This window comes from Toxotes jaculatrix, chromosome 1 (genome assembly GCF_017976425.1).
Source record: "Toxotes jaculatrix isolate fToxJac2 chromosome 1, fToxJac2.pri, whole genome shotgun sequence".
NCBI classification, from domain to species: Eukaryota; Metazoa; Chordata; class Actinopteri; family Toxotidae; genus Toxotes; species Toxotes jaculatrix.
In genome coordinates this window covers 12,172,334-12,199,505 of record NC_054394.1, presented here as the reverse complement: position 1 = coordinate 12,199,505, position 27,172 = coordinate 12,172,334, and the positions used below count along the sequence as shown (strand labels likewise).

Genomic DNA, 27,172 nt, shown 5'->3' with positions numbered 1-27,172 from the left:
AGTCCTGTCCATCTTTTGTTCTAATGACACCATAAAGACAGGTTCAAGACAGTGACTTTATCCAGATGTTGTACACAGACATCAACCCAGCTGAGACTTTTGCATGAGGTGAAATGACTTGACATGTTCTTTTCTGCACCTTTCTAATTCATTCAGCACAGGTATAAAGTTACTAGTTACCAGTAACTGATGAGGTCTGACCAACATCTGTTGACCAAAGGACTGATGGTCCTCAGACACTGACCTTTGACCTTGATTTGACCTCAGTGTATTTTACCACAAGAGTCTTAACCAGCTGTTTTCAGTGGGTTAAGATTTAATAATCTAGTTTAATGAATTAATTATTTTTATTTCAGATTCTCTCTGTCTCTCCCTCTTTGTTTGTGTTAGCTTATGTGCTACAAGTCAAAGTTGAGATGGAACTGGAGATTCAGCAGTGTGAGAAGACCAAGGCTGTGAGAGAGGAGCAGCTGGAGCGTCTCACTCAGATCTGCCAGGAACAGGCTGTGAGTACCAAAACACCTTAGATTTAAACTTACAACCACACTGCATTTCCCTATAAGCATCCACAAAATTAACTTAAGGGTAAAAGGTAAAAGGAAGAGAAAAATATGCTAGTACAAGCAGTCAAAGAAGAGGGTTATTTTTCAAGACTAGCACGGGATGCACAAAACAACAAAACAACTTTAATGTGGTTTTGCAAGAGGACAGAAGCCTCTGTGTTTGTGACATGCAGTAAATAGCACATGGTTGGAAAGAGGGGAAGTGGATCAGGCTGTTGTTCCAGTTTCTATTTATTGGTTTCCACGGTACACTTCTTGCCACTTTGTGGATGTGGTCACTGTTGGAATCTCCAAACTCTCCACAGCCTCAGTTCTACCTGGTGGGTGAAATTACTATGAAACTTTTAAAGCCACATTTTAAGCAAAGGAATAGGTGAATAATATGCAAAATACAACTGAACAGAATAGAACTTTAAAGTCAGCTTACACGTAGTCACATATACTCACTGTAGGCTATTGTGTGTCACTAGCAAAAGTGTTTCAACTCAGTACTGCTTTATATTCAATCTAATATTCATTTATAGTCATATCACCATCTCATCTTTGAAACAAACAAACAAACAAACAAACAAACAAACAAAACAATAACAAAACATAACATAACAGTCTGTAGATTTGTCTTAGTAAGTGGTTTCTACAGTAATGTCCACCTAAGAAATTGTCAGTTCATCTACCACCAGAGGAGGGCAGCAGTGCCTCACGAACAGGTCCAATCTTTCCACACATTTCCTCATGATTCCTCAGAGCACACACACACACTTATGATACCATACCAGGGTAAAATGCAGGCTACAATAAATAAATACTCAAGAATAAAAAATAAATAAATAAATAAGACAAAAAAATTAAGAAATAAAAAGACTGAGTGCAGGTCTGAGACCAGGCAAAGATAATGAATACATTATTAAATAAAGGATCATAGAGGAAATGATCAGATCCTTCCAAAAATTCTTGTTAATCAAATAGCTGGCAGTAGATTTCCGGTTACAAGTGCACCTAATGTACACTTTAGATGATACCTTATCCTGTGGGTTTGTGTATGACCTCATTTAAAATGCGATTTGACTGAGGGGTATATTAAGAAAACAGGTTTCAGTTGGAACGAGAGTAATGTATACCCTAACCCTGCCTGTAAAATGTGCTTCCTTTATTTTCTATTCATTTTCTTTTACTAGATTTACTACTACAATGGTTTCTTGTCAGTGTGTCAAAAACCAATAACCCTGAAATCAATACAGAGTGATATCACTGCTGTCAACAAGAAAAGCATAGAGTAATACTGAAAAACAGTTTATCAGTGATTAACCTTCAAAAGACCCGTTAAGTCAACAGACAATATAAAGTTTGATTTTGATATGGACAATTCAAACAATCTATATGAGCTTTGATACTGAATAACCCCCAAAGTAGTATCTTCAGCCAAGTCCAGCTGCCCTTAATTCAACCCTTCTTGGATGAGCATGATCTCGATAACTGAGAATCTCCAGATACAATGTGTTTTACTCTTCAGGCTGTGTAAATTGGTATTTTGACCATGAAAAAGAAAAATGCATATCACTGTCTATGTTTTGTGTTGAAATTTATGCAGATCACTTTCTTTTCCTCCCTTTTTTCCTTCTCCCCATATTTGTCTCACCTTTTCACCTCATCATGTTTATTTGTAACTCCATCCTTTGCTGTTGTGTCTCTTCCCTCCCCACTTTGAGCTTCCCGCCTGTCTTTTCTTTCCTGTCAAATCCCTTTTTTTTTACTTTCCCTGTTCATTCACACTCCTGATCGTCTGCTCTTCTCTCTTTCTCAATGCACACACACACACGTACAACTCAATCTCCAGTTTGAGATCAGGCAGCTCAGGGCCCATTTGGCCCAGCAGGACCTGGACCTTGCAGCAGAACGTGAAGCAGCCATGCAGATCCACCACGTATGGGGCAAACAGGGCAGGAGTTTTCAGGTTGTAGAAGGTTTGACTCCTGGGGAGTCTGATGATGAGGGCGGCCAGAGAAACCCAAGAGAGTCCCATGCCGCTGCAGGTATAGTATGGCTTCTAAAGCAGTGTTTTTGTGTACTGGTTTGAATGATACTATGAATGAAACATCACACGAGTTGGCTGTAAAAGATCACTTCACAAATCGAAAATAGGCGCATCTAAGACAAAAGCCCATGGCATTAAAAATATAGCTAATACACAACATGCCAGGTGCAGTGTTTGCTTGAGAAAGCAGGATGACAAACCAGGAGAGAAGTGCTGCATAAAGCATGTACATAATTATGTGGAACAAAAAGTCATGAACGGTGTAACATCAGGTGAACTGGATGCCAGAGCAGTGTACAGTTAGTCTGAAGTAGTAGCCCTGGAGCATCTTTGAGGCCAGGCTCTTAGCCCCTCCATGCTCACACACAACACCCATCTGACCGCAGGCGCTCTGGGATCAATATGAAGAGCAAAAAAGCTTTTAGGATCTGGTGAATCCTGGAGAAAACAAGCATGTTCGCCGACACTACGTCAGCCTCCGTGGGGCTTCTGTCATGCCCCAACTATCTCTCTTACTGCCCCCCTTGTGGCGAGGCCGGTCAAGCCAGCCCAGACCACTTGGGCTATTTCAGGTACAGAGTGCTTTGTGAATTGGGCCTTGTTAGGAATGAGTGGGCTCCTGTCAAAATCTGTTCCCCTTCACCTGCAAACCACAATAGGGCACCAGGAGGCTCCACAGTGGCCACAAGATTACCCCAAGGGCATAGTGGGAAATCTGGCTCTTAGAAACAAGTGGGGCTTTTTACAGAAACATGGTCACTGGGATGAGCACTTAGGCCACGGGGCTTAAGGCAAGTTAGGTCAACTCAAATCAAGTCAGGTATATTTGTATGGCCCAGTACTGCACAAAATGTCTCAATGGACCTGTCTCTCTCTCTCACCTGCAGAGAGCCATTAAACTATCAACAGCTCTTATCAAGGCAGTGGCTTTTATGATGACTATAATGACTGTCTCAGGAGACTGGTGGTTTTGCCACCTCAAAGTACCAAACCATGTAAATTTACAGAACATCCAGTGACAATCAGCATTAATCAATGAGCCAGTGGAGGATTTTAGCAACCCAGCACTCAGTACTGCAACAGTACAGTAACAATTGAGGAGCTGCAACAAAGAAAGAAAGAAAGACATGGAACAAACGTTTCAAATTACCCCTCTGTATCCACCAAACTGTCTAAACAAAAGCTTTGCAAACATGATAGATATTTGTATGGTAAGATATTAGACTAGTCTACGGCCTGACCTGATGATGGCACTAGATGAAAAGTCAGGGAGTCACCAGAGTTGCCAGGATTCTTCCTTAGTGGACGATAAAGTTGTTACAGAATTGTGTGCCAATCCAGCCAGTAGTTGTTGAGATGTTTCAGTTGGGACCAAAGTGGAAGACAGACATTTATTCAAAATTAATGCAAATTAATTTGTTGAGTAAATATCTTAGACTTTACTAAAGACAGCAGCATTACTCTGTCACAGATTATAAAGTTTTTGTCACAATGGCTGACAGAGTACGCTGCTGCATCTTTCTCTTTCAGTGTAGACCAACATATCGACACTTTCATCCATGGAGCCATGCTGCTATCTCCCAAGCCACAAAGCGGTCATGTTATCAAATTATATTTTTTTCTTTTTTAAAATCTAAAATAGTGATTACCTGGATCACATAATCTGTTTTAGCATTAGCTGCAGTGATTGCTCATCTTCCAGGGGTCTGCTCTCATACTGCTTCATCTGTGGGGTAGAACTAATACCTCACCCATCAAAGTTATAGTTTACATTTGAACTAAAAGGGCCTCAGCATGTCATCTTTCCTTTTCCACAGACAGATGACAGCCTGGTAACTTGACTGTCACAGACAGAAGAGGAGAGCCTTTTATGTATGCTGGACAGCCCATTATTTTTTCTTAAGACTCATGTGTTATTAATTGGGGAGTGATTGTCTCAGTCTTGTTTTAGTGAGTGCAATGCTTCCTCTCCTGGGGTGGCTCAGGGATTAATATTTTAGACTGAAAAATAAATGAAATTACCCATCAGAGTCTGCAGCATGTCCCGAGGGACGGGGGCTAGCACTCAGGGTACTCTGGGTTCGCACTCAGCCAGCGGACAGTGAGCTCAAGACCAATCAAGCGAACAGAAGAGCAGAGTAGATCCCAGCCAGTCACGACGCACGCTGAGGCCTGCTAGACTGGAGGGATCAGAGCCTGAACAAAGAGCTCCCACTCTCACTCACTCTCCCCCATTTCTCTCATCCCTGAAACCAACCCCACCCTGCCCCTGTCCCAGTTTATTTCTGGTGCACTAGGGTGCAGCTAATGCACAGCATAGCCATGCGTGATCCTAACCACTTACCTATAAATCACCTGTGGCCTGGGGCAGAAGTCATCTCTGTCAATATTATGTTGTAAACATAAGAGATATTTTCCATCTGGACTAGTTTGTGCTGTTAACAATGAAACTGACCAAAGTACCTACAGTCAAAACCGTGTGAAATCCAATTACAGAGACCGAATCAGTTACACTATATTTAACCTCTTGGTCACCTAATGGTCATCTCTTGATAATTACAGTTGCTAGTGCATACTGTATTTGTACTATATATAATAATATGCATGTAAGTCCAAACAGTATTTGATATATTTTTTGTCTTTATGTATGTGTCAACATTTTGCATATTTTTGTACAGTTTAAAAAAGTAATTGGATAACAGAGCATCCAAAATATTACAGGACAGAACAGACAAGAGCAAATATAGCAACGCAAATTGTGTAGTGTGGGTCGGTTAATATATGACCTTTCTCGTGTGGATGTGTTTGTTTTTGGTCATAAAGCGGTGACGCAGAAGACACAGTAGAATCAGAGCTGGAAGAGCCCTGTTTTAATCAGATTTTGAATAATTAGTAGAGACAGTGAAGGGTTTGTGATGTATAATAGAATATCAGCTGCAGACAAGTTTATTTTACATGACTGATGACGGAGAAAAGATTCATTAATGGAACTTATGGGTGTAGCCAGAAGTGAAATCAGCAATCTGCAGAAACATGTAGGGGACGATTTTAGACACGAAAAACACATACCAGTATTTTTTGTTAGCTGAAATAATTATTACAATAATAATTATTACAATAATAATCATCTCATCATTTTGTTTATATTTATTTATTTATTAACTCAGATCCAGTTGTGCATGATGACATGAACAACTACATCAGCCAGTACTACAGCGAAGCAAGCAGTGGTAAGGGACTTTAAACACTATCAACAAGACATTATTATACACCACTTCATATGCATATAGATAAGAGTAAAGCAGTAAGTGAAGCAGCTATTCTTTTTGAGAGATTTTGACTTAACACTAACTTAACAGGTTTTCATCATAGATTTGGCTGTATATAAAACAGATATCTGTTGTATGAGCCTTGCAAAAGATTTGACAAAACTTGAAAATCTTGGTAAATATTCAAATGTAAACACAAAACAAAAACAAAAAATATTTAGCCTGGCATTTGCCAAAAAAAATCTTATTTTTTTCCTTGTGGTGGCCTTTTTTATAATGTTATTTGTTGCTCTAAATTTACTGTTACATTTAGTCAAAATTAGTAAATTTGTTGAGTAAATATTTTAGACTTTACCAGAGACAGCAGCATAATTCAGTCACAGGTTATACAGTGTTTGTCACCATGGCTGACAGAGTACACTGCTGCGTCCTTTCCGTTTGAGTGTGTTGTGTATGAGATAAAGGGTTAATTTGTTTTATCTGTGTTCTCCGACTTGTTTTGAATGTATACAATGTCTTTGAAGATGCTGGGGCCTCTGGCTTAGGCACTCGGACCATCACCATGGCAGCCATTGACGTTCACCTCCCCACCAATACAAATCCTATTCAGTCAAACCCGATGCTTGTTATGGAGCGGGTGGGCAGCGCTGTAAGTGATGCCTCCACCAGCATATTACGGTCCAGTGGCAGCCTGACGGCCCGGCCCCACAGCCTGAGTAGCCACACCCCGGCTTCATCTCTGACAGACTGCAGCAGCAGCACAGCTCAGGACCTCAGTCTGAGCTACAGCTCTCATCGCTGCTGCCCTCCTTCCTTCTCAGGCCAAGACCCCTGCAGGGACCCCAGCATGGTGGTGCAGGAACTACTCTCCTCCCTCTCTGAGGATTCCTGCCTTGCTCAAAAGGGCCTAGCCGTGGACCCTGTCAACCTTAAGCTTCCTAGCCCTACAGGCTCAGAAAAGGCCAGCCCTGAGCTGGATAACAGAATAAACATCTTCAACCGCAGGAACCAAGAGGAGAGGCGGGGCCGCGGAAGGGGTTGTGTGCTGTTGCAGACCAAGCCACTGATCCACCTGCAGGGCAGCACCACTGAGCCATCCCTGGAGGAGAAGTACCGGCTCCTGGGACCATCTGACACACCTCTGGGGCACATGCCTGATACATAAACTACATTTACACAGAAACAGAAAGTTTTTTTCTCTTTAAACTGCCACCCTGTTTGGCATATATCCGAAACTCTTGTGGCAGGTTAAACCTCACGAGAGGGACCACATAAGATTTAAAAAATTGGATTTTCCTGTTGCTGTGTAAATCCAGTCTTAGCCAATCCAGAGCAAGCTTGAGCCTTTGCTTCCAGCTAACACTGATGCTCCTTAACTTGACATGTTCAGAAGTCAGTAGTAGAAATGACAATAAGAACTCTTAGGCCCTTCGCCATACTGTCCAACCTCCCCCGTTCCTCTGTGATGGATTTTTAAAATCAGAAATGCCCTGAAATAGCACAAAAAAGACAATAACATCCCTATAATGGGGAGTCTAATGTGTTCTTGGACACATTTCTCATCAGGAATTCTCACTTTGAATAGGTCCTAAATGCACTGAACTTTACATGAATTAAAACCAGCAAGGGACCATTCAAGCCTATACTGAACAAAAACCTATATGCTGAACAGTGTTGCAAACTAAGACGCCGTTCTCTGCAGTTAAAAGGAGTTTTTTTTTTAATCGCATTTTTCTTGTTATTCTGTTTCTTTTCATTTGTATTATTAACTTTAGACATGAATCATGCTGTCTTTCTTCAAACAGCCACAGGGTATATAAGACTGGCTTAACTATTCAAACAGCCAATTTTCCTTTTTTTTTCTTTTTTAAACCTTTGCCTTTCTGTCACCTATTCGTTTGAAACCATTGAACATCAAAATGTTCTGAATAGCATTTTTGTTTTAGTAGGGTATATTTGTGTGGATGAAATGAAAAGGTAAGTGACTGAATTCTTCAAATAATACTAGATTGGAGTGCTTGTAGCATGAACCTTTAAAAGATATGTGCCCTAAATGGCAAGCAAATTCTTTGCACTTTAATGTTTACAGACACTTTTGTAAACTTGATATGGAGGGAGTTATTGCCAAATGCAGGTGTTGTCATTTGAATGAAAATAGCAAAAATAAAAGTTAGTATTTCCTTAAATGCTCCTAGTTTACTGACTTACTTTTACTTTTACTTACTTAGTTTACTGTCATTTTATTTGATTTAAAGCTGCACCAAAGCTGCCTCAGCTGGATCAAACACATGCGCTGAAACATGTGATCCAGTGACACTGGCTGGGCTCTTAATAAATATGTTTCCTTTGGGCTCATTGTTATACGGTGCACTGTACAACAGTATTTCGTCATCACCTCCTTATTTGCATATGATTTTGAATAATCTAAATTATTTAAGATTATTAACATTAGAAGACCTGTCACAGCAACTGCTAATTGGTCAAGTCATTGTGCGTGTGTCGTGAGAAGAATCCACCCACCCCCCCAATTACCCATTCATATCATTAATTCAGAAGATAAACTGCTGTACCATTTTGTTGCTTGTCAAATGTTTACAAGTATCCAGAGAATGTTTTAATTGTTAATTACTCTTACAGCTGCAATTCATCTATCGACGCAGGTGTTTTCTTAACACTTAATTTGCAGAACTGCTGAGGATTGTTAATAACAACCTTGTTTAATTCATTTGTAAATCACGCAGAACATAACAGGGGACTAAGGGGACTGTTACACATACTGCTGTGGTACACAGAATAATATCAGTATAAGTCTATAAGAATTTTGTGTGTAGCTTTTGCAGACACAAAACTAAACACTCATCCTGTATTACTTTTTTTCAGGTTTGACACTGAATTCCAGTGATGATGACTGACTGTCAGGTTGACTCCTTGACATTACACCAAACCACACATCAAAACTGCATCCCAATCCCCCCTGCCAATGTGCAGTCTGTCAGTGTCAGTGACTTTCCGCCAGTGATGTTATTATTTAAAGAATGGACAGCGTATTTACACTGATAAGGCACAAGACAATCTCTTCTCTCATCTGAAACCTAATGGGTGGTGACATACTCAAAATATGAAATTCAGAGGTTTTTAAAAAAGTTTTTTTTCATGTTGAAAGGAAGCCGTAAGAAGGGTGATGAGGGAAGAAAGGTGAAAACATATGAACACAATTTGATTACAATTCCCAGGCATATTGACATTCCAAGTTTAATCTCTTTTTTTTTGCTGTTGCATTCATCTCATGTTGAGATAAAAACACAGTATCTACCAACTATTGTGTCTAAACTACACCAAACCACTCTTGTATTTAGTCCCTTATCCATCATTGCTTCTCTTATTGCAAGTAAATCCTGATAGCAAATAGCTAGTACAGGAGAACTCTTGGGTAAAAATGCTGGTTAGTGCTTTATTTATAGATAGACTGGGGTACATTTGGCTGAATGACAGTAAGATGAACTAGTCTAGAATGTTCTTTGATGAAATAATAATCAGATTTAATTTGATTTGAACACGGATCAGTGATTCATTACTGTTCTTGTGAGTTTTAAAACCATGTGGCACCAGCAGTAAACGAGGTGCGATCCCCAAGCTATGAGACGACCATGAATTAGAGTAGGTGGGTTTTTTGGGAAACAATCTGGTAATAGTATAGGTCCATTGTCTCAGTTTCCTATTTGTCATTATAAATAAGATAAACTGTTAAAGCAAATGCAAAGATGTTGCTGCAAACAGCTTTATTAAAAATGTTCGTGCTCCTAATAGGAAGATATTGTTAATATTTAAATGAGTTAAATTTGAGTTAGATTAATGATCGCTTCTTCAAAGAGTCATCTCTAGAACCTAAAAACAGGGTAGATTCAATTTTAAAACCTAGAACAAAGTTACTCCACAGAGTGCAGAGACATGTTTGCTGTTTCAGGTTGATATATACCAGGTATGCCAGCTCATTGCTCATTGTCAACAATTAGGCTGAACGGAAAACCAAAAGCTTGAGATGGCAAATGTTCCTCTGTTATTAAGTTCTCCAACAAAACCATCTTCAGGCTGTGTTGTGGGTCATTTGAAATGCACCGACGTGTAAGTTGATGACCTGAATCTTGCAATCACTGGACCAACCACATCAATCTAGTTTACAAAAACAACAATGCCTATTGCATGCCATGGAACAAGTAAATAAATAATGATCTTCTTGGCTTCCAACACACACAAAGGAATCCTGTTGAATATGGGTGCCAAACCCTAGCTCAGCCTCTATCTGTCACGGCTGCCTTGGTATTAATGTCTCAAGTTGAGGTGCTGTGCCTCTAATCTAAACCCCTTCCAGCCCAACCAGCCGTGTAAAAGAAGGGATAACTCATACGGTTCAACTTTCAGCTCTCCCCTGAGCAACACCGCTCAGTAATGAAGCTAAATAATTTGTAGGTGCAAGGCATCTGTGAGGAAGTTAATTTAGACAATAACTCTGGACAAAACATGTGATACCAAATGCCTTTCCTTTACAGCTGAAGGGTTAATGAAAATTTGCCTAAATTATTAATATGAACCCAATTTGTCAATATGTATCATACCAGGTCAGTCTGAGTTAAGTGTTGAATTTTGACACTGAGCAGACCTTTAGGAGACATGTTAAGAAGTAAATTGCTTCTGGGACCTCTCCACTGAAACCAGAGGTGCAGTCCCTGTCACACTCACAGGAAGCTAAGTGAATTAAGAGTGACCATTAGACACTTAGTAATTGAAATGTTTTAATAATGGCACAGAGGGAGTCACTTTAACTGCATTAACATTACATGATCATTGTTTTCACTCTCATTAAGGGAAACCGGTTCCTCTCAGCTCTACTGGCTTTATCACATCTTTTAGCTTCTTGTTTTGGTTTTCTTCTATGCAACTTTATTGTTTTGGTCTGATCTTGCTGCTTTCGTAGTACTGTTTTTGGCCCCAGCATGCTAAGTTAGCATCTAGCTGACGAGCATCTTGGAAGAGTCACGTTTTTTTCTGGAGACCTCAAAAATATTGTACTTCATGGGCAGAAACAGGACTCCAAATAAATGCTTATGTTGCATATCTTCTTGATATGTAAATAAGCAACTCTTTGCTAACGAGTTCACCATATTAACTTAAAAGGCAACAATTTCGTATGTCAGGGCTGTTTCTGCTGCCCCCAAGTGGTCAAAGAGTAGTTATTACTGGTTTAATGTTTCAATCCCATTACTGTTCTGTTAAACTATTGTTAGCTGTCAAGCTCTAAATTGTACATTTTAGTTAGCTGGTATTTGTTGTATGTATGACTCAGTGTGTTAGCTAAGTTCTACTGAAATATACTGAAAACTGAAAGATGGCTGCAAAGTTTATCATAAAGTTCAGTCCTCCTCACCTTGAAAAGATTAGCCATCAAACCGTAGTCTGCAGCTTGGAAGATTGTGATTGTGAAAATCGAGCTAAATAAAATTCCAAATAAAACAACAGGAATACCTAGTATGATCTTATCATTAAAATGAGCTGGTATTAATATAAATCATATGATTTTTTTTGTGTGCAAGGGGCATTTACTGATTTATGTTAACCACACCAAAGTGGTCTTGTTTATGAACAGATTTTTTTTTCTTAAGTGCTTGGAAGTGATTCTGAACACAGCCCTATGGCACCAAACAGCTGGGCATATGTTTAAAAAAAAAAGGGTCAATCTCATTGAGAACAAATAGATGTGGGGAATGCGACTGCATTACTGCTGCGGTCTGACAGATTCAGAACACGTCTCACACAGGACACTCTTTCAAGAGGCTCTGAAGCAGGAGAAAAATACAAATAAATTATACATCATTCTTTAAAAAGCTTCTCAGGTTCTCTTTTTGAAACATACTTCTTAAGTGCACAGGATCCAGCAGTTCGTTTGGTGGAAGAAATCCACTCAGGAGACTGTTGTCATGGCTACAGGAGATTTTTTTTTTTTTTTCAAATTTACATACAAGGGTTTTCTTCTGTACCCTATACTCAGCTGCTTGTTGTGTTTCTTGGGTAAAAGTGGGTCAATGGCAGAAAAAAAGAGAAGAACTGGAAACAAGACCCACTGAGTGACCAAGATGAATCACATCAGTCCTCTTGAGATATGATATTAATTATCAAATAAGTATGTAGTAAATGTAAATCAAAATTTTAATATGCTAATTGTAGGAACACTAACAAAGAGTTTCCTAATGTTAAGTTCTTTTCTTTTCTTTTATGTTTTTTTTTTCAAAAGGAAAAAAAAGAATAGAAAAAAATAGTGATAAATTTTCTTGTTGCTCCTGCGTATGTTATAAGCAATCAGATGAAGAGGTAATCCACTTTGTCATGTGATAAACATGAGGACATAATTTACTTGGTCCTCTGGGAGATGGGCCACCACATCACTCTGTGCTCCAAACAACTGAATAAAATAATCTACAGAACATCAAAATTAATTCAGCAATCCAACGTGTAAAGATGTAGTTATGCATGACTTGCTAAATGTAAGCTAAATTAGCAAACATTTTTAAGTAAAAAGCAGAACTCCTCAGGGAATTGTCTGCCACAGACTCAACATTTTCTAAAATCCTACTGAAGTCACATATATATGTGTATTCACTCTCTTACTTCTAGAACAAATGCATAAACATCCTGAACCTTTTATAACATTTACAGTAACTTGCATACATAGTTTTAAGAATCAAGTGCATACTGACTCAGTTGACATGAATGATTAACACTAAATGTGAACAAATAATTAATTCCTGTTTTTCTCCATCTCTGACCGATGAAGGCTCTTTATTGTTCCAAACACAAACTTTCTGAATTAAATAAGACTTTTGAGTTTAGTCCTGTGAAAAGCTTATGCTATATTTATAGTAAACTGTATCAATATTTATGAGGTAACTTAAAATATACAGTATATACTGTGGGTAGACTACAAAAATATAAGTAACTGTGAGCTCCATTTTATTTGACTTAATGTCTTTTATTCGAGCCACACGCTGAATTAGTCCTGAGACGCAGAACTCCTGCATTTCAGTAAACTAACATGTAAAAATATTATTTGAAAAAAAAAAATCACAAAATATCTGCATGTGTAATTTATCTATCAAATCCTACCTGATAAGCATCCATACACTGAAACGTTTCACAACAGTTTGACAACTTATAACACTGATTTTGGTACCAGTGAGTGATTTTATTCAAACTGAGTACATGATAGTAGGCTGATTAACTTCTATTTTCCCCATACTTGTCTTCTATTTTCCCCATACGTATTTGTCCTAAAATCCTAGATCGTCCTCTCCTTCCCAAGTGGTTTGCAGCACAATACACCAGATATCCTGCACTGTCTCTGGCCACCAAGGCAGACACTGACATCAGCCGCCCTGAATCCGGTAGCCTTCAACTTACTCTGACTCAGTAGCCTTGGTTAAATCACAATCACTGTCCCGGCCAGAGCTTGGGGTGTCTGCCAGCGCATGCTGGGGCCTTGCAACATTTCCATCTGGCCTCAGGGGAGTCGCACATCAATTGCTCTCAGCTAAATGCACTCACATATGAATATTTCAGTACAATTTAATGTTTCAGCTACAGCCCCAAAGGAGCAGAGCATCAATTTGTGAACACAGTTCTCCTGGAGTTAAAAGCCAGGCCGGATAATACAGTATGAAAGGCGCTGTCAATCTAGAGGGCCCTTTTTCACTTGAGAGACAGGAAAAGAAAAAAAAAGGAAAAAAAAGAAAAGAAAAGCGCGCCCCTCTGCCTTCAGAATCCAGCTCTCAAAGTTTGCTCTGGAAAGTAGCCGACTGAGGTGGCAGCAGGCAGCTTTTGGTTCACCAGAGTCACCAGTCGATTTGCCAAGCTCGGTCAGCTCTCCTCAAGCTCTGGCTGTCTGCCATTTGGGCCCCACATGCTCACACACACACTCACACTGACACACACACAGCTGGTGGAGGGAGTAGGTCAGGGAGTCGTGCACCTGCTGTCCTGTTGATGAAATGCCCCAAAGTGATGCTGAAACCTCTTCCTTCACACACAGAAGCTTCCCTCAGGTGTGAGAACATGAGTGCTTTACAAAACAGGCAGATTGTGACACAACAGAGTTAATCAGTTGGTCAGTAAGAAGAACAGCAGAGAGTAGAAGACTAAATCCTGGACTTATGTATGAATTATATTAAATTATGCTCATGTTTGTGTTATAGCCAAGTACATGTTCAGTGCTTTGACTTCAGGGTAAAGCTGCAACTAACAATTATTTTCATTGTCAATTTATCTGCAGATTATTTTCTCAATGAATCAGTTAATTGTTTGGTTGGTAAACTGGCATTAAATTGTGAAAAACTCAAAAAGCAGCAAATACCCGCGTTTGAGAAGCTGAAACCAGACAATATTTGGAATTTTTGCTTGAAAAACGATTGAAATGGTAAAACAACTATCAAAAGATTGTCTATTACTTTTCAGTTTACTAAACTATTAATCGACAAATGGTTTCAGTGCTTACTTTAAGTAAATAAAAACCATGAAAATATTTTTTTTATTAATTAAAAAATATATTTTTTAAATGCATATGTTAAAATGGTAAGAATAAACGCTTTAACAAATAGGTTGGTAAAACATGCATCACATTGTAAGGTGTTCCTGTTATTTTGTCCACCCCCTGAAACTCACAAATGTCATCAATCATTATGAAACATTGCAGTTATAGCATAAACTATAGTAAAGAGTAACAAATATAAATTTTTTACTCAAATATAAATTTGTTACTCTTTACAATTACTAACATTAAAACTGACTTATGGTTATTTTTCATTTTCTTTACAGACCAGCTGTTTCAGTGTGTGCAGAGGCATCACACACTAAGTGATAGCGTTGTTTTGACTGGTCCAAACAGAGATGCTTCTTTCCTCATTTAAGTGACACACACTCTTGTTAAAGCCACCGATAAGCAACAAGGCTGCCGCTCTGTGCTAATGAGAGCAGCTGATAATAAAATACAAAATGTGCATTTGTAAAATGAAACAGGCGGCTGACAGTTACACTAATAAGGTAATAATGGCACTGGTTCTTCAGCCCAACAATGCAGAGCTTCCCTGAGGCACCAATCAAAAATTAATACTAATTATCATGTGAATACTGCATTAACTCAGAGGAATTATGAATTATAAATCTGCAACATGGTTCCCCTCTCAGAACGGCCTCGCTTGCATGAGGATGTGATTATATTTTTTTTTCTCACTCAGGCATTTCTGAGCACCTGTCACAAAGTAAATAACTGTGCATGCAGACATACCATCACTGTTATGAATATATAAAAACTGTTTTTATAATGCAGTATACCGTAATTGTTTCTTAAAAGTAATACTTGACCTTCCTGTCTTTAAGTCATTACAAAACGATTTGACGAGATATCTATTTACACACTTTTAATATCTTATTACCTGAGTGCTTGTATTCATTTCACTTTTGGCTGACTCTGGACATAAGAGTGAACTCAAAGCACTTAAAGCCAAACTCACTATTGGTTCTGATAAATCATTTAGAGCTTTAAACCACTAAACTGCATTTCAGGAAGTTTAAATGTTGATCAAGCAAAAACGTCCAAATTGACTTATTTAAGCATTCAAATTAAAATCTATAGACACTGGTTACAGTACAAACTGTGCTGGATTGTGGCAGCTGTGTCTGTATTGTAACAGTTTTCAGATTGGATTGCTTAATTATATAATAAAAATAAATCTCTAATTCTGAATTAAATCCATAAACAAATGGCCAACAACAATACAAAAGTTTTTATTAATATTTAAGGCTTTAAACAAAAAAAAATTAGCTCAAGGTTTAAAGAGTTATTAATCATTCTGTCTTTAAAATGAATAAAATATACAATATTTATAGATTCCTCTGTTGTGTCTTGGTGAAAGACAAACAAACAAAGCCTTAATGTGAATAAGAGCAGAAGTCTTCCCCATCTGGCAGACCTGTACGTCACTGGGGAGCCAGCATATATGGCAGCTCTAGAAGCTCCCATTGCATTTCAGTGGAGATGGTGATATAATAAAACTGTCACACACACACACACACATACACATACACAGAGCACAGACAAAAACACAAAACCTCAGAATTCAGTTTATTAACCAGCTGAAATAAGGGTTGGAGTTCTGATTCCCTCTGAGAGCACATGTACTAAGACTGCACGTACTTTTGGTCCTTCAGGTACAAATATACACCAAACTACACCTGCTACAATGTTGTTGTTTTTTAAACCATCAACAGGCCTTGATGCATGCAATGACAGTAACAAAAAAATTTTTTTGGCTCAAGATTGAGAAAATATATACATAAAGATTTCTATTTTGTTACTGTAAGTTTAAGTCACATTTTTTTTTCACTAGTATCCTAAACCTTATAGCAAATCCCAAAATGAACATACTATGTAGGTACCCCATGGAATTCTTGAATGGGTCCTCGCTTTCTTTTTTTATAAAGTGAAGATGATGCACGTACATATGCAATTGTCAGGACAAATTCACATCCTTCTGCAGATTTGATTCAATTTAGCTGAAGAGCAGTTGGTAAAACTCTCACGACTGCTCGTGAGCAGACATGGATGCAAACAATGCATGCTTCAAAATATTTTAAAAATTGGCTTTGCAAATGTTTTATGAGGAAGGAAGCACATTCAGCATGCCTGTTAAACCTCAAGGATATGGAGGAGAGTTAGGAGTAAAGGAGTTCTGTCTTACCCCCAGACACCACCACTTTAGCACTGTGAACTCAGTTCTGTTGCAAGCCTCTGAGAAAGACCCACATACAGTATATGGTACTGTGTAGAGCGGATTTTAATATCTTAAAAGACTAGACAATGATGGTCAATAAAAGCCTGTATTTCAGGAAGGGGCATTTATCTGCAGCTGATGGTCAGACTGCTGACCATTCCTGCATTGTTTCTTTCAAATTCTGCCATTCATTCATTGTTTTGTCCACAAGTAATTTTCCAAAAAGATTTGAATAATGGACTACAAAAAATTTACACCACATTTTGCAAACTATATATCTTTAAGAAGGTTCGGGGACAGATCTGATTTCACATGAGAATTGTTTGAAAAATGAATAGTTACAAAACAAGAGTGTATTACCCTGTTCAACAGCAGCATTTGCTCCCTCCATAGGTACAGCTTCAAACACTGTACCACTCACAGTAAAAACGCCACCCTTCTCATTGCACAGCGTGCACAAGGCATTCCCTGCAGCATGACAATGACATCTCGCACAATGCATCTCCCTCATTTTAATTACAGCAAACCATTTAATAAGCACACACTCGCCAGAAAACTTGTGTTCACTGTGTTGACATGGGTGGGATTGTGTTTCTGAGTGAAAAGAAAAACAGACATAAACAAACTGGCACAACTTCAAATGAATCCAGCCTGGGGACTTTGAAGGGGTGGCCATTGTAAATTACTTATAGGTCTGACAATAGAGGCAAAGTGCCACAGAACCCTAAAACATTCAAGAGAGAACGAGTCACTGTGAAAAGTTCAGTAATGCAGCCCAGGAAAGCCCCTCTGAATTCCAAACAAGAACATTTGGCTCTTGCCAAAGTTTAAGTGGATGATTTCAATCACACATATATATTTCATGAGGTTAATGGGCCCCATCAAATTGTGATTAGAGATTCTTCTGGGAGGCTTTTATGTTAGAGTGACAGCTAGGATGGCTGGGTTAGGTCTAGCAGTCATTAACAGGTCACAAACAATGATACCACATGCAATATTTCATTGCATATTGAACGTGTATAAAACTACCGTCAACCCAACCTTTGGCGTGCAGCATTAGCCAAACAGTTATACTAATTAACAATATAACATACTTTATCTTGCTGCACAAGGCTACACATCATGGGAAATGCTATGCTATATATAGGGCATGCATAAACAAGCCGCAGCATCATGAACACTCTTTACATTTTCATTTATGCCACTTACTGCATTTATCACAACCTCAGCAGCATCCACTGTGTCCTGAAGCCACATCCAGCTCAGGAGGAGAGTCTTTAAAACGGAGCCACAACATATTTAGAGTTGCTGTCACAGATCTTTGCAGGCACAGGGCAGGGTGAAAAGGTTAGGTGAAAGAATAGCAGAGGTAAAGTTCAGCCAGGTTTTAAAAATATCTGCAACAAATTTCTATGATATCCGGGCAAGTTTTACAATAAGAAATAAAAGCAGTTTGATTAACAACATATCTACAGTACATTTTAAACTGACTGAAGCTGCTGAGTTAGTCACAATGAATTAACTGTAAGGCATCTTCTATAGAGTAAGGTCTAGCCTGGAAAAAAGATCAATATGAACTCTATTGAAATACCTAAGATTTAGTTAATGCATCCTAATTCAATTGAAATACCATTAGCTCTGCCAGCTGACAGTTCTATTCAGCAAACACAGATTACAAAATGGGGTACCTCATTAAAAGAAAAAAAAAAACATATAGATGCATTAGAACATTAAGACATAATTGTTGAACTTGCAAAATCCAGTATGCATAATGCAATATCTGATTTTGTTGCATGCCTAAACACTTCACTATATAAATTACAGAGAATTATTTTACTGCAAGATTTACTTACTTGAGTTTGAGCAGATGAATTACGGTAGCTAACAACTTTCACAACTTTCTTTTGTAAACCTGTGATATATAGTTTTTCAATATTTAGAGCTGTATTTAAAGTTTTAAATTTGATTTCCTACTGATAATAAGACAATAATTAAAAGGTTTGTTATCACTGTTATATTATTTGCAATATTTAGTTTTCCAGGCCTGAAGAACAGTTTATTCATGGCATGTACTCTGTTTCATAAGTGAGAGAATTTTCTCACTAAAGAAAACACTTTTTTTTTTGTCACTGACAGGTTCACAGATCACATGTGACTTTACTCACCCTTCCAAAAGCACAATCTCCTACACAGACGTGTATGAAATCACACATATTTTCAGTTTCCTGCTAAATTGTTGTGTAAATTTGTTGTGGATCAAAACCAGATGAAAACTTTTACACAACAGAGAGATCTTCAATCATATACCAAAAAGATACTAATGAAATGTGTTTCTGTGACAGCATGCGTTTTTGTTTCATAAATTATAATTTTAGAATAACACATAAATTATCTGGTAGGTCATGTTGTGCCTCTTGTGTCTTCTTGACTCCTTGACCTCAGTGAAGTGATGCTAGCTCGTGCATCCTAACTGAACTCACTACCTTCATGTCAGCTGTGGTCTAATAATAGCTCAAACATCACAGAGTGCTTGTGAATTATCTTTTAGGTGTCTTTGCATTTGCAATGATTGGTTACACTGCACATAAATACGATGTCTCTGCAAGCTGTTTTTGATGGCATCAGAAACAAAACACAAGATGCAGGAGCCTGAATTTGCCGCGTGCAGAAGACACAGGATGTACCGCAAGTGTCTCTCTGTAAATCAGCAGTGCCCTTGAGTAAGCATGGACCAGTTTGTGCAGACAGTTGCAGGTAGTCCTTGAATTTTTGCTGTTAGTTTTTGATCCTATTAAAATAATGCAAACCCACCTTTACACAGCTGGTACCAGTGATCAGGCATGATGCAGTACTTCTCCCACCTTTCTGGTCAGTTTGTTGTTGTTGAGCAAGTAACTTTCAGTGCTTGAGCTAGTCAGCATGACACTCAGCAACCTACATTGAAGCCTTTGGTCATTCTTTCATGTCAGTGAAAATGGTTTAATCAACAATTAAGAGTCAGTAAATCCATCTGTGTCAAAATCCAAAGGCAGTGTGTATAGCTGATGTACTGGCAGAAATACCAAGCTGTGCAACAGCTGCTTATAGTGGTCCTGTCCTCAAACATACATGTACAGCAACAAATAAAACCAACCAAACAAACAAACAAACAAACAAACAAAAACAAAACAAAAACAAAAAAAAAAAAAACAGCTGATTTAGCTTAAACCAAACAAAGTAACCAAAGAACGTTCATTATACAAACAAGAGTGTGAGTGTGTGTGATGAAAAAATGTTCATAGAATTAACAGAGAAGTGAATCAGTTAAGGAAAGTTTTATTTAAAATTATTCTTGACACGTGGTAGACTAATGTATATATCAGTGATCTGCAGTAATGTCCTCATGGATAACAAAAAACAAAACTGAAGTCCGCTATGTGAAGGTAGGAAACCAATCAAAAACCTATGAGTGATATTAGTAGGCAGTAATGCAATTTGCTGTTATTGGGCTACAATACTGATAACCACAAATGGCATGTTTTTTTTTTGTTTTTTTTTATACACAATAACCATATTTTGCTCCCTAACTCACCTGTAAGACAAAGCTGAGGGATTAACTCCTCAAACATCTGTCCTGATCTAACCACGATTCGACCCTGACGCACCATGACGCAGCCACGCTGGTGATTAACTTCACTTTACACTTTAACATAAACAGACACGACAGTGACTACATACATATTTCTACTCACCAACTTCTCCCACTCCACCCAAACTTCTCCTGTTTGATTCTGATGCACGTGCACATGACTGCCGAGTCACCCCGTGAGCACACCGAAGTTCGTTAGGAGCTGCCCTGAATTTACCAAGTCACTGTGTCCAAACAAGGGGAGCACATCTGGTGTGTGGCTTTCAAAATAAGAGCCACCATTGGAAAAATATATCTATTTTGGAATTCTATTTTGTCTGATTTTTTCTACTCCACAGCCTTTGTTGGTTTAACTAACTCTGCTCTACAGAGAGGGGATGTAAACATGTATTTGTACAGAGGTAAACAAAGGCATTGTGCAACTGTTTGCGTTGCATGTTCTTTTCAGTATTCAAATACACAAGCGCCGACGAATTTTTTTTCTTTAAACCATGGTTGGTTGTGAATATAATTATTGAGTAAAAAAAAAAGATCTGCTGTTACAGTTATATTTCATAACAATCACTTTTTTCTATGTGATGTGGAATACAGATGTCCAGAAATACTTCAAGAATATTTGGATTTGTGAAAAGCTGTTTTACTTTAATCTGTTTTGGAAAAAAGGTAAACCTGAATATAAAAACGAAAAGACTGAAATGTTTGTTTGCATCTGAGTGTCACCGGATGTTTTAAAAGGCCTCTCTAATGTGGACCTGTGGAAAAATATAAACACATACATTACTTATGAGCAGAGCTTTAGTTTTCATGTTCTATACATAGGTAGACAGATGGATTCATAGACTGAGTTAATATCAGTTCAGGGTGTTCAATGCATTCCTAAGGACACATCCACCCTTCTCTAAGGAATGCAGTTCTGGTTTTCCTCCAGTAGATGGCCTTATTCTCGAGTAGATGAGCAAACCGGACAGAGCAGAGGATTTTGTCCACTGAATTTATGCCCCCGCCCCCCAAAAAAATTACTGCAAGAATTTATCGTTTTGTTTCGCATTTTTAGAACATTTTTTTAAATCAAGCCAGTTAAATACATTGTTTTTGTCTCCATGTCAAATACCAACCCCCCGGTATCTTTTGTCATCATTACATGGGAAATGATTTTGCAGGAGATACCGAACTTCCTGAAATCAAAATAGTCAGAAATTTACTGGAAGAAATATGGAAAGGGAGAACAAGGCAAAAAGTCCTCTCTTACCTGTGTGAATCTGTGCAGGACAGGTTAACGACCTTTACATGCAATTAATTGTAATATGGACCAAAACAGTACCCTAATAGTATATATCGATAATAAGTCATGGCCTCACTGTGTGACCAAGAAAAATATTTTTAGATGCAGAAGCTTTGCCACATTTTCAAGTAAACCGATGCTGCTGATGATGTTCATTATCATCATGAAATTTATGTGCAGGAAAAAAACTGGATTGAAATGTTTTTTGTTAAAAAATATTTAGGATTTTTTTTTTTTTTTTTGAATTTTTGTTAGAAGACACTAAATATAAATATCTGCATTTTAGGCTTCTGTCATCCATAAATACACACTAGATTTTTTTCTGCAGGTTGAAGGAGATGCAGCGGAGCGATTGGAGAGTCTGGTGCGGACGTCATGACGTCAGAGGAGCAGCGCATGGGACCCTGCAGCCTCCTCGCCCCCCTCCAGCCCGGACAGACACAAGTTATCAGGGAGGCAAACGAAGGGCCAGTCATCTCCTCACATCTTTTCTGCATCTACCACAATCCCCTTTATCCTTCCTGTATGGTGGATATTATTTTCAGCTCTTCTTTCTTGGGTGATATGGGGGATCATTCCAAAAGTAAGTATGAGCTTAACTGCTCGTTGGAGTTTTTTTTTTTTTTTCTTTTTTAAGTGGCAGATTGCTTTTTCGTCGCAGTGGCTTTACGGACTACATGATATATTCAGCACCGATTACTGAAGTCATTTTCCCAATAATGCAGCACAGAGTAGTATTATTTCTCAGGCTGCCCAGTTTGGAGTTTTTTTTTTTTTTATTTCATTTCATTTATTTATTTTTTTATTTTTATTTTTAAAGAAATGAAACAATTCATTGATTTTGCTTTGCGAGCACTGGCAAAAGTCTCCATCTGTTACATAACATCAACAGTTGTCCAGTCTGCAAAATAATAGGAATTCACTGCAAAACCGAGACATACAAGCTGGACTTAAAAATCTAAACATTTAACAAACGCTGCGTTTGCTTGTGGTTGAATTTTATTTGGCTGCGTTTTCAGTCTGTGGTTACAATGCTGTGGGCTTTTTACAGAGAAGCCAGGATTCGCGATGTGTGTAGGATGTGGAAGTCAGATCCATGACCAGTACATACTGAGAGTCTCTCCCGACCTGGAGTGGCACGCAGCCTGCCTGAAGTGTGCAGAGTGCAGCCAATACTTGGATGAGACCTGCACTTGTTTCGTCCGGGACGGAAAAACCTATTGCAAAAGAGATTATGTAAGGTAGGAGTTTTGTCGGAAATATTTTTCTTATTGTCTGAATCATTTAGTCTTTTTTAAATGTAAAGTTAGGCCAGACCTAATTTTATAAAATGCTATTTTTGACATAAAAAGAAATGTGCATGTGACAGAAGTTAACTGCCCAGTTTAATATACAGTTTAACACAAAAATAACTCTCCACACTATTTTGTTTTCAATGCCGTTTTTAAAAACTGCATAAGAGTATTTAATGAGCTACATGTCACAGCTCTGACTTATCAGCCGAAAGTTTTCTTCGGTGATATTTCTTACATCTTATCTTCTAGATTTATAATTCTCTAAAAAAAAATTCAAATTTTCAGATTGTTTGGAATAAAATGTGCAAAATGCAACCTGGGATTCAGCAGCAGCGATTTGGTGATGAGAGCCCGGGATAACGTGTACCACATCGAGTGTTTTCGGTGCTCGGTGTGCAGCAGGCAGCTGCTGCCGGGAGACGAGTTCTCTTTGCGGGAAGAAGAGCTGCTCTGCCGGGCGGACCACAGCCTGCTGCTGGAGAGGAGCTCCGCAGGAAGTCCCATCAGCCCCGGACACATCCACTCCAACAGACCGCTGCACCTGGCAGGTCAGATTATTATTATTATTATTATTATTATTATTATTATTATTATTATTATTATTATTATTATTATTATTATTATTATTACAAATTCCTGCTATTGAAATATAGAAAACTTATCCCAAATAAAAGGCTCTCACTTTAAAGAGAAGCATGTTTTTTATATTTTAAATCAAATTAAACACATTAGACGTAAACTTTGGAAATAAAAACCTTTAAAAATTAAATAAATCTGGCCACATGAATTCATGAAAACTAACTGAAAAATCAATATAAAATTGTCAAGTATTTGTGTTTTTCCTTTGTCCTTCTTTAACATCTTGATAATTGGGCTGTGGGTCGGGCTTAGTGTGTGTGTGTGTGTGTGTGTGTGTGTGTGTCTGTGTGTGTAAAGTTTGTGCTGCGACCTTTCCTTAGGCTAATTTCATAATTGATCTCATTAGCACTAACCTGCTCTGTTGCCATTATCTGAATAATCTGGTATTTGAGTCGCGGCTGTGGCTGTATGCGTGTGTGTGTGTGTGTGCGTGTGTGTGTGTGTGTGTGTGTGTGTGTGTGTTTGTGTGTTTGTGTGTTTGTGTGTGTGTGTGTGTGTGTAGAACTGTCATCCTGGCGGCGCCTGCCAAACAGAAAGAGAACAAAGCAAATGTGTGAATAATATTCAACTTCCAGCTTACAGCGCTTATTTTAAAAGTAGCTCACACAGCTCTGTCCTATAACAAAGACCTCCGACCGTGACACCAACAGGATTTCATATTTCAACTGGGGTTTTCAGGTTTGATTGAGTTTAGAAAATAGATTTGATGAAAAGAATATACTCCCCTTTCAGGCTGAGCATTACTGCAGGCTGACATCAGACAATAATGCAAGACGTGTGGTTAGGTTTCAAAGTGCAGCCCTTAAAATGATTTAATAATAGTCTAAAGAAAATTGGGGAAAATTACTCTGTTATAGACCAGATTTTTTTTTTATGCAAGAAGATGTAAATATCAAACCAAAAGGTTTTTTGTCATCTAAAGGCAAAGCGCTATCAGCATCCCAAAATTATTATTATTTTTTTTAAAAAGGCTTTATTCTACTTGTTCTAACCCTAATTTAATTTATTTCATCACGTAAAACTCCCTGTCAGATAAATATTATTGGGCCATAAGGCAAAACAACCAAAGAGGACGCAAAAGGCAAAATAAGCTGGAGAGTAGTTGTACAGAAATTTTAAAGGCTTTCTGGGGCCTAAAACAGTTTCTGACAGTCGTTCTCCTTCCTCCGTCCTCAGCAGACCCGGTCACTGTGCGGCAGGCCCCGCATCGGAATCACGTCCACAAGCAGTCGGAGAAGACGACGCGGGTCAGGACGGTGCTGAACGAGAAGCAGCTCCACACGTTGCGGACCTGCTACAACGCCAACCCGAGACCGGACGCGCTGATGAAGGAGCAGCTGGTGGAGATGACCGGCCTCAGCCCCAGGGTGATCCGGGTCTGGTTCCAGAACAAGCGCTGCAAAGACAAAAAGAAATCCATCCTCATGAAGCAGCTCCAGCAGCAGCAGCACAGTGATAAGACTGTAAGCATCTTCGTAAGTTTGACCACTTGATTACTATCAACGATTTATTTTAAAATGTATTTATTCATTTACTGTTTTGTTGTAGGACTTATTTAAAATCATGATTGATGTGGACTCACTCTACCCAGTTTATGTCTCTCTGATGCTGACATAAATCCCTCTGAAATGCAGTTTCCTAAAGAAAAGAAAAAGGGAAACAGATGCAAACCATATGAACATAACCTCACTGCTTAATAATGTTTTCATGAAATATCATTCTGTTTTTGTTTACATAGATAGTTGATGCCCTGTGATTGTCACTAGCTGCACATTAGTGTCTCACCAGCAGTGTAAATCACCAGCAGTTACTAATCCTATGATTTAACTCTTGTTTCTACTTTTTACTTTGTTTAAACTGAAACACAGTACAACCTCTCCAGTCCCTGTACTGAAACAGAAATCTGTATTCAAACTTTAAGTCAATGAATAATGAATCAACTGCTTTGGCTTCAGTTGCTTGACCGGAAAGATAAAAGTATCCTCTGCAAACAGGCTTGTTCTGCATCTAAGAAACATCTCTTGCTTTGTTTAGACCATAGATCCATCTCTGCTCCACCCCAGAAAGGGAACTTTGTGAAAAAAAAAAAACTTCCTCTCTCAGTTATTACAAAATTAGAAATCATCATAAGTGACATGAGAAAATGAAACCATGCAGGGAAAGATAGAGATAAATGATGTTCATGCTGTTTTTATTTTATTTTGTCAGAACTTGCAGGGACTCACAGGGACGCCTCTTGTGGCCGGGAGTCCTATTCGGCATGAGAGCACCGTGCAGGGAAACCCAGTGGAGGTTCAGACCTACCAGCCTCCATGGAAGGCCCTGAGTGAGTTCGCCTTGCAGAGCGACCTGGACCAGCCAGCCTTCCAACAACTGGTGTGTGTGTTCAGGACAGACGGAGTTAGATGTGCACACACAGACACGATGATGCAGACAGCATGATACAGACATACAGACATGGATCTGCAAACATATACTGATGCTCTCCACAAAGATGAACACAAACAGCAATTCGAAATTTGTTGCATGTACAAATCTCACATGCACACACACACTTGCAGTCACATGCATGGCAACTCTGTGCCACGCTTTTACACACAAGGTTTCAAAATAAAAGTCTGAATATGATGCTCTTTCAGACGCTTTGTTTCCCTCTCTTCAGGTGTCTTTCTCTGAGTCGGGCTCTCTCGGGAACTCCTCGGGCAGCGACGTGACTTCTTTGTCCTCTCAGTTACCGGACACCCCCAACAGTATGGTACCCAGCCCGGTGGAGACGTGAAACGGGGCCCCTTCAGACCTGTCGGTCGCCCTCCACCCCCCAACTCCTGCAAAGACAATTGCAGCATGATCCCGGATCCCCTGCATGTGACCATCTCATCACATCGCCCAAACTTCAGAGAGGACAATGTTTTGTTTTTGTTTTGTTTTTTGACATGGAGGAGATGGAACAAAGAAACCACCGACTGACTCCGAGTTTTTCCCTTTCTTTCTTTTGGAGATTTAATTGACAAAGACTAAGCAGAACATTTGTTGCATGACTTGATACGGAGACAGAAGATGTACAGAAGACCTCCCGATGGATATACTACTACAACCCTTTCATCAGAAACAAAAATTGGAAACATTTCCATATCGAAACCGAAGAACATTCTGCCATTTCATTGTGATCATATTGTGTCTTGTTTCTTCAACCATGAGAATTTTTTTTGATACGTTTATTGCGTTGTCGAGTCCAGTTGACTCTTTGTCTTAAGGTCAGAGCATGATAATCTGCAAATTATTCGTGTTGTAAAATACTTTATGTTAAGGGCAGGATACAGGTTGTTTGAGCTTCTCGAACAAAAAGTAAATTATTGTTATATTATTTATTGTTAGGAAAGCGATTCGTAAAGGGATTATTAACTGATAAAAAAAAAAAATAAAAAGCTGAATACATAAAGTGTCTTCGTGACCAATCTTTGCACAGGCGCAGTTTTTTTTAACCTATCAATCTACTGTCACTTATGCATTTGCAAACAAATATCAAAATAATTTTATTTATTTGAAAATTTAGCTCTGAAATTAGAAACAACTGTCGATATTTCACTGCAAATGTAACGCAAATGTAATGAAGCAAATTGATTGCACAGACCTAATTATTAATTTACTTT

The 27,172-nt window shown here is 38.6% G+C and overlaps 2 protein-coding genes across 6 annotated transcripts in view; both read left to right on the top strand.

Annotated features, from left to right (window-relative positions):
- Positions 1-7,809, top strand: part of LOC121182334 (transmembrane protein 266-like) — a 44,038-nt gene extending 36,229 nt beyond the window's left edge. The window contains exons 8-11 of the mRNA XM_041038787.1: positions 391-506; positions 2,398-2,593; positions 5,763-5,825; positions 6,389-7,809. Of these exons, the coding sequence (XP_040894721.1) occupies positions 391-506; positions 2,398-2,593; positions 5,763-5,825; positions 6,389-7,029 (1,016 nt within the window). The 3' untranslated portion in view covers positions 7,030-7,809. The remainder of the gene's footprint in view (positions 1-390; positions 507-2,397; positions 2,594-5,762; positions 5,826-6,388) is intronic.
- A 14,242-nt stretch (positions 7,810-22,051) lies between these two features.
- On the top strand, positions 22,052-26,370 carry isl2b (ISL LIM homeobox 2b). 5 transcript variants are annotated; one of them, XM_041038717.1, is made up of 6 exons: positions 22,052-22,171; positions 22,640-22,829; positions 23,169-23,431; positions 24,702-24,985; positions 25,731-25,898; positions 26,185-26,370. In XM_041038717.1, the coding sequence occupies exons 1-6, from the start codon at positions 22,114-22,116 to the stop codon at positions 26,299-26,301; spliced, it is 1,080 nt and encodes a 359-aa protein (XP_040894651.1). In that variant the 5' UTR covers positions 22,052-22,113; the 3' UTR covers positions 26,302-26,370. The 5 variants fall into 5 exon arrangements, with proteins under 5 accessions (XP_040894651.1, XP_040894635.1, XP_040894642.1 ...); XM_041038701.1 differs by having other exon boundaries at positions 24,702-24,997; XM_041038708.1 differs by having other exon boundaries at positions 24,699-24,985.
- Positions 26,371-27,172: the final 802 nt, after the last annotated feature.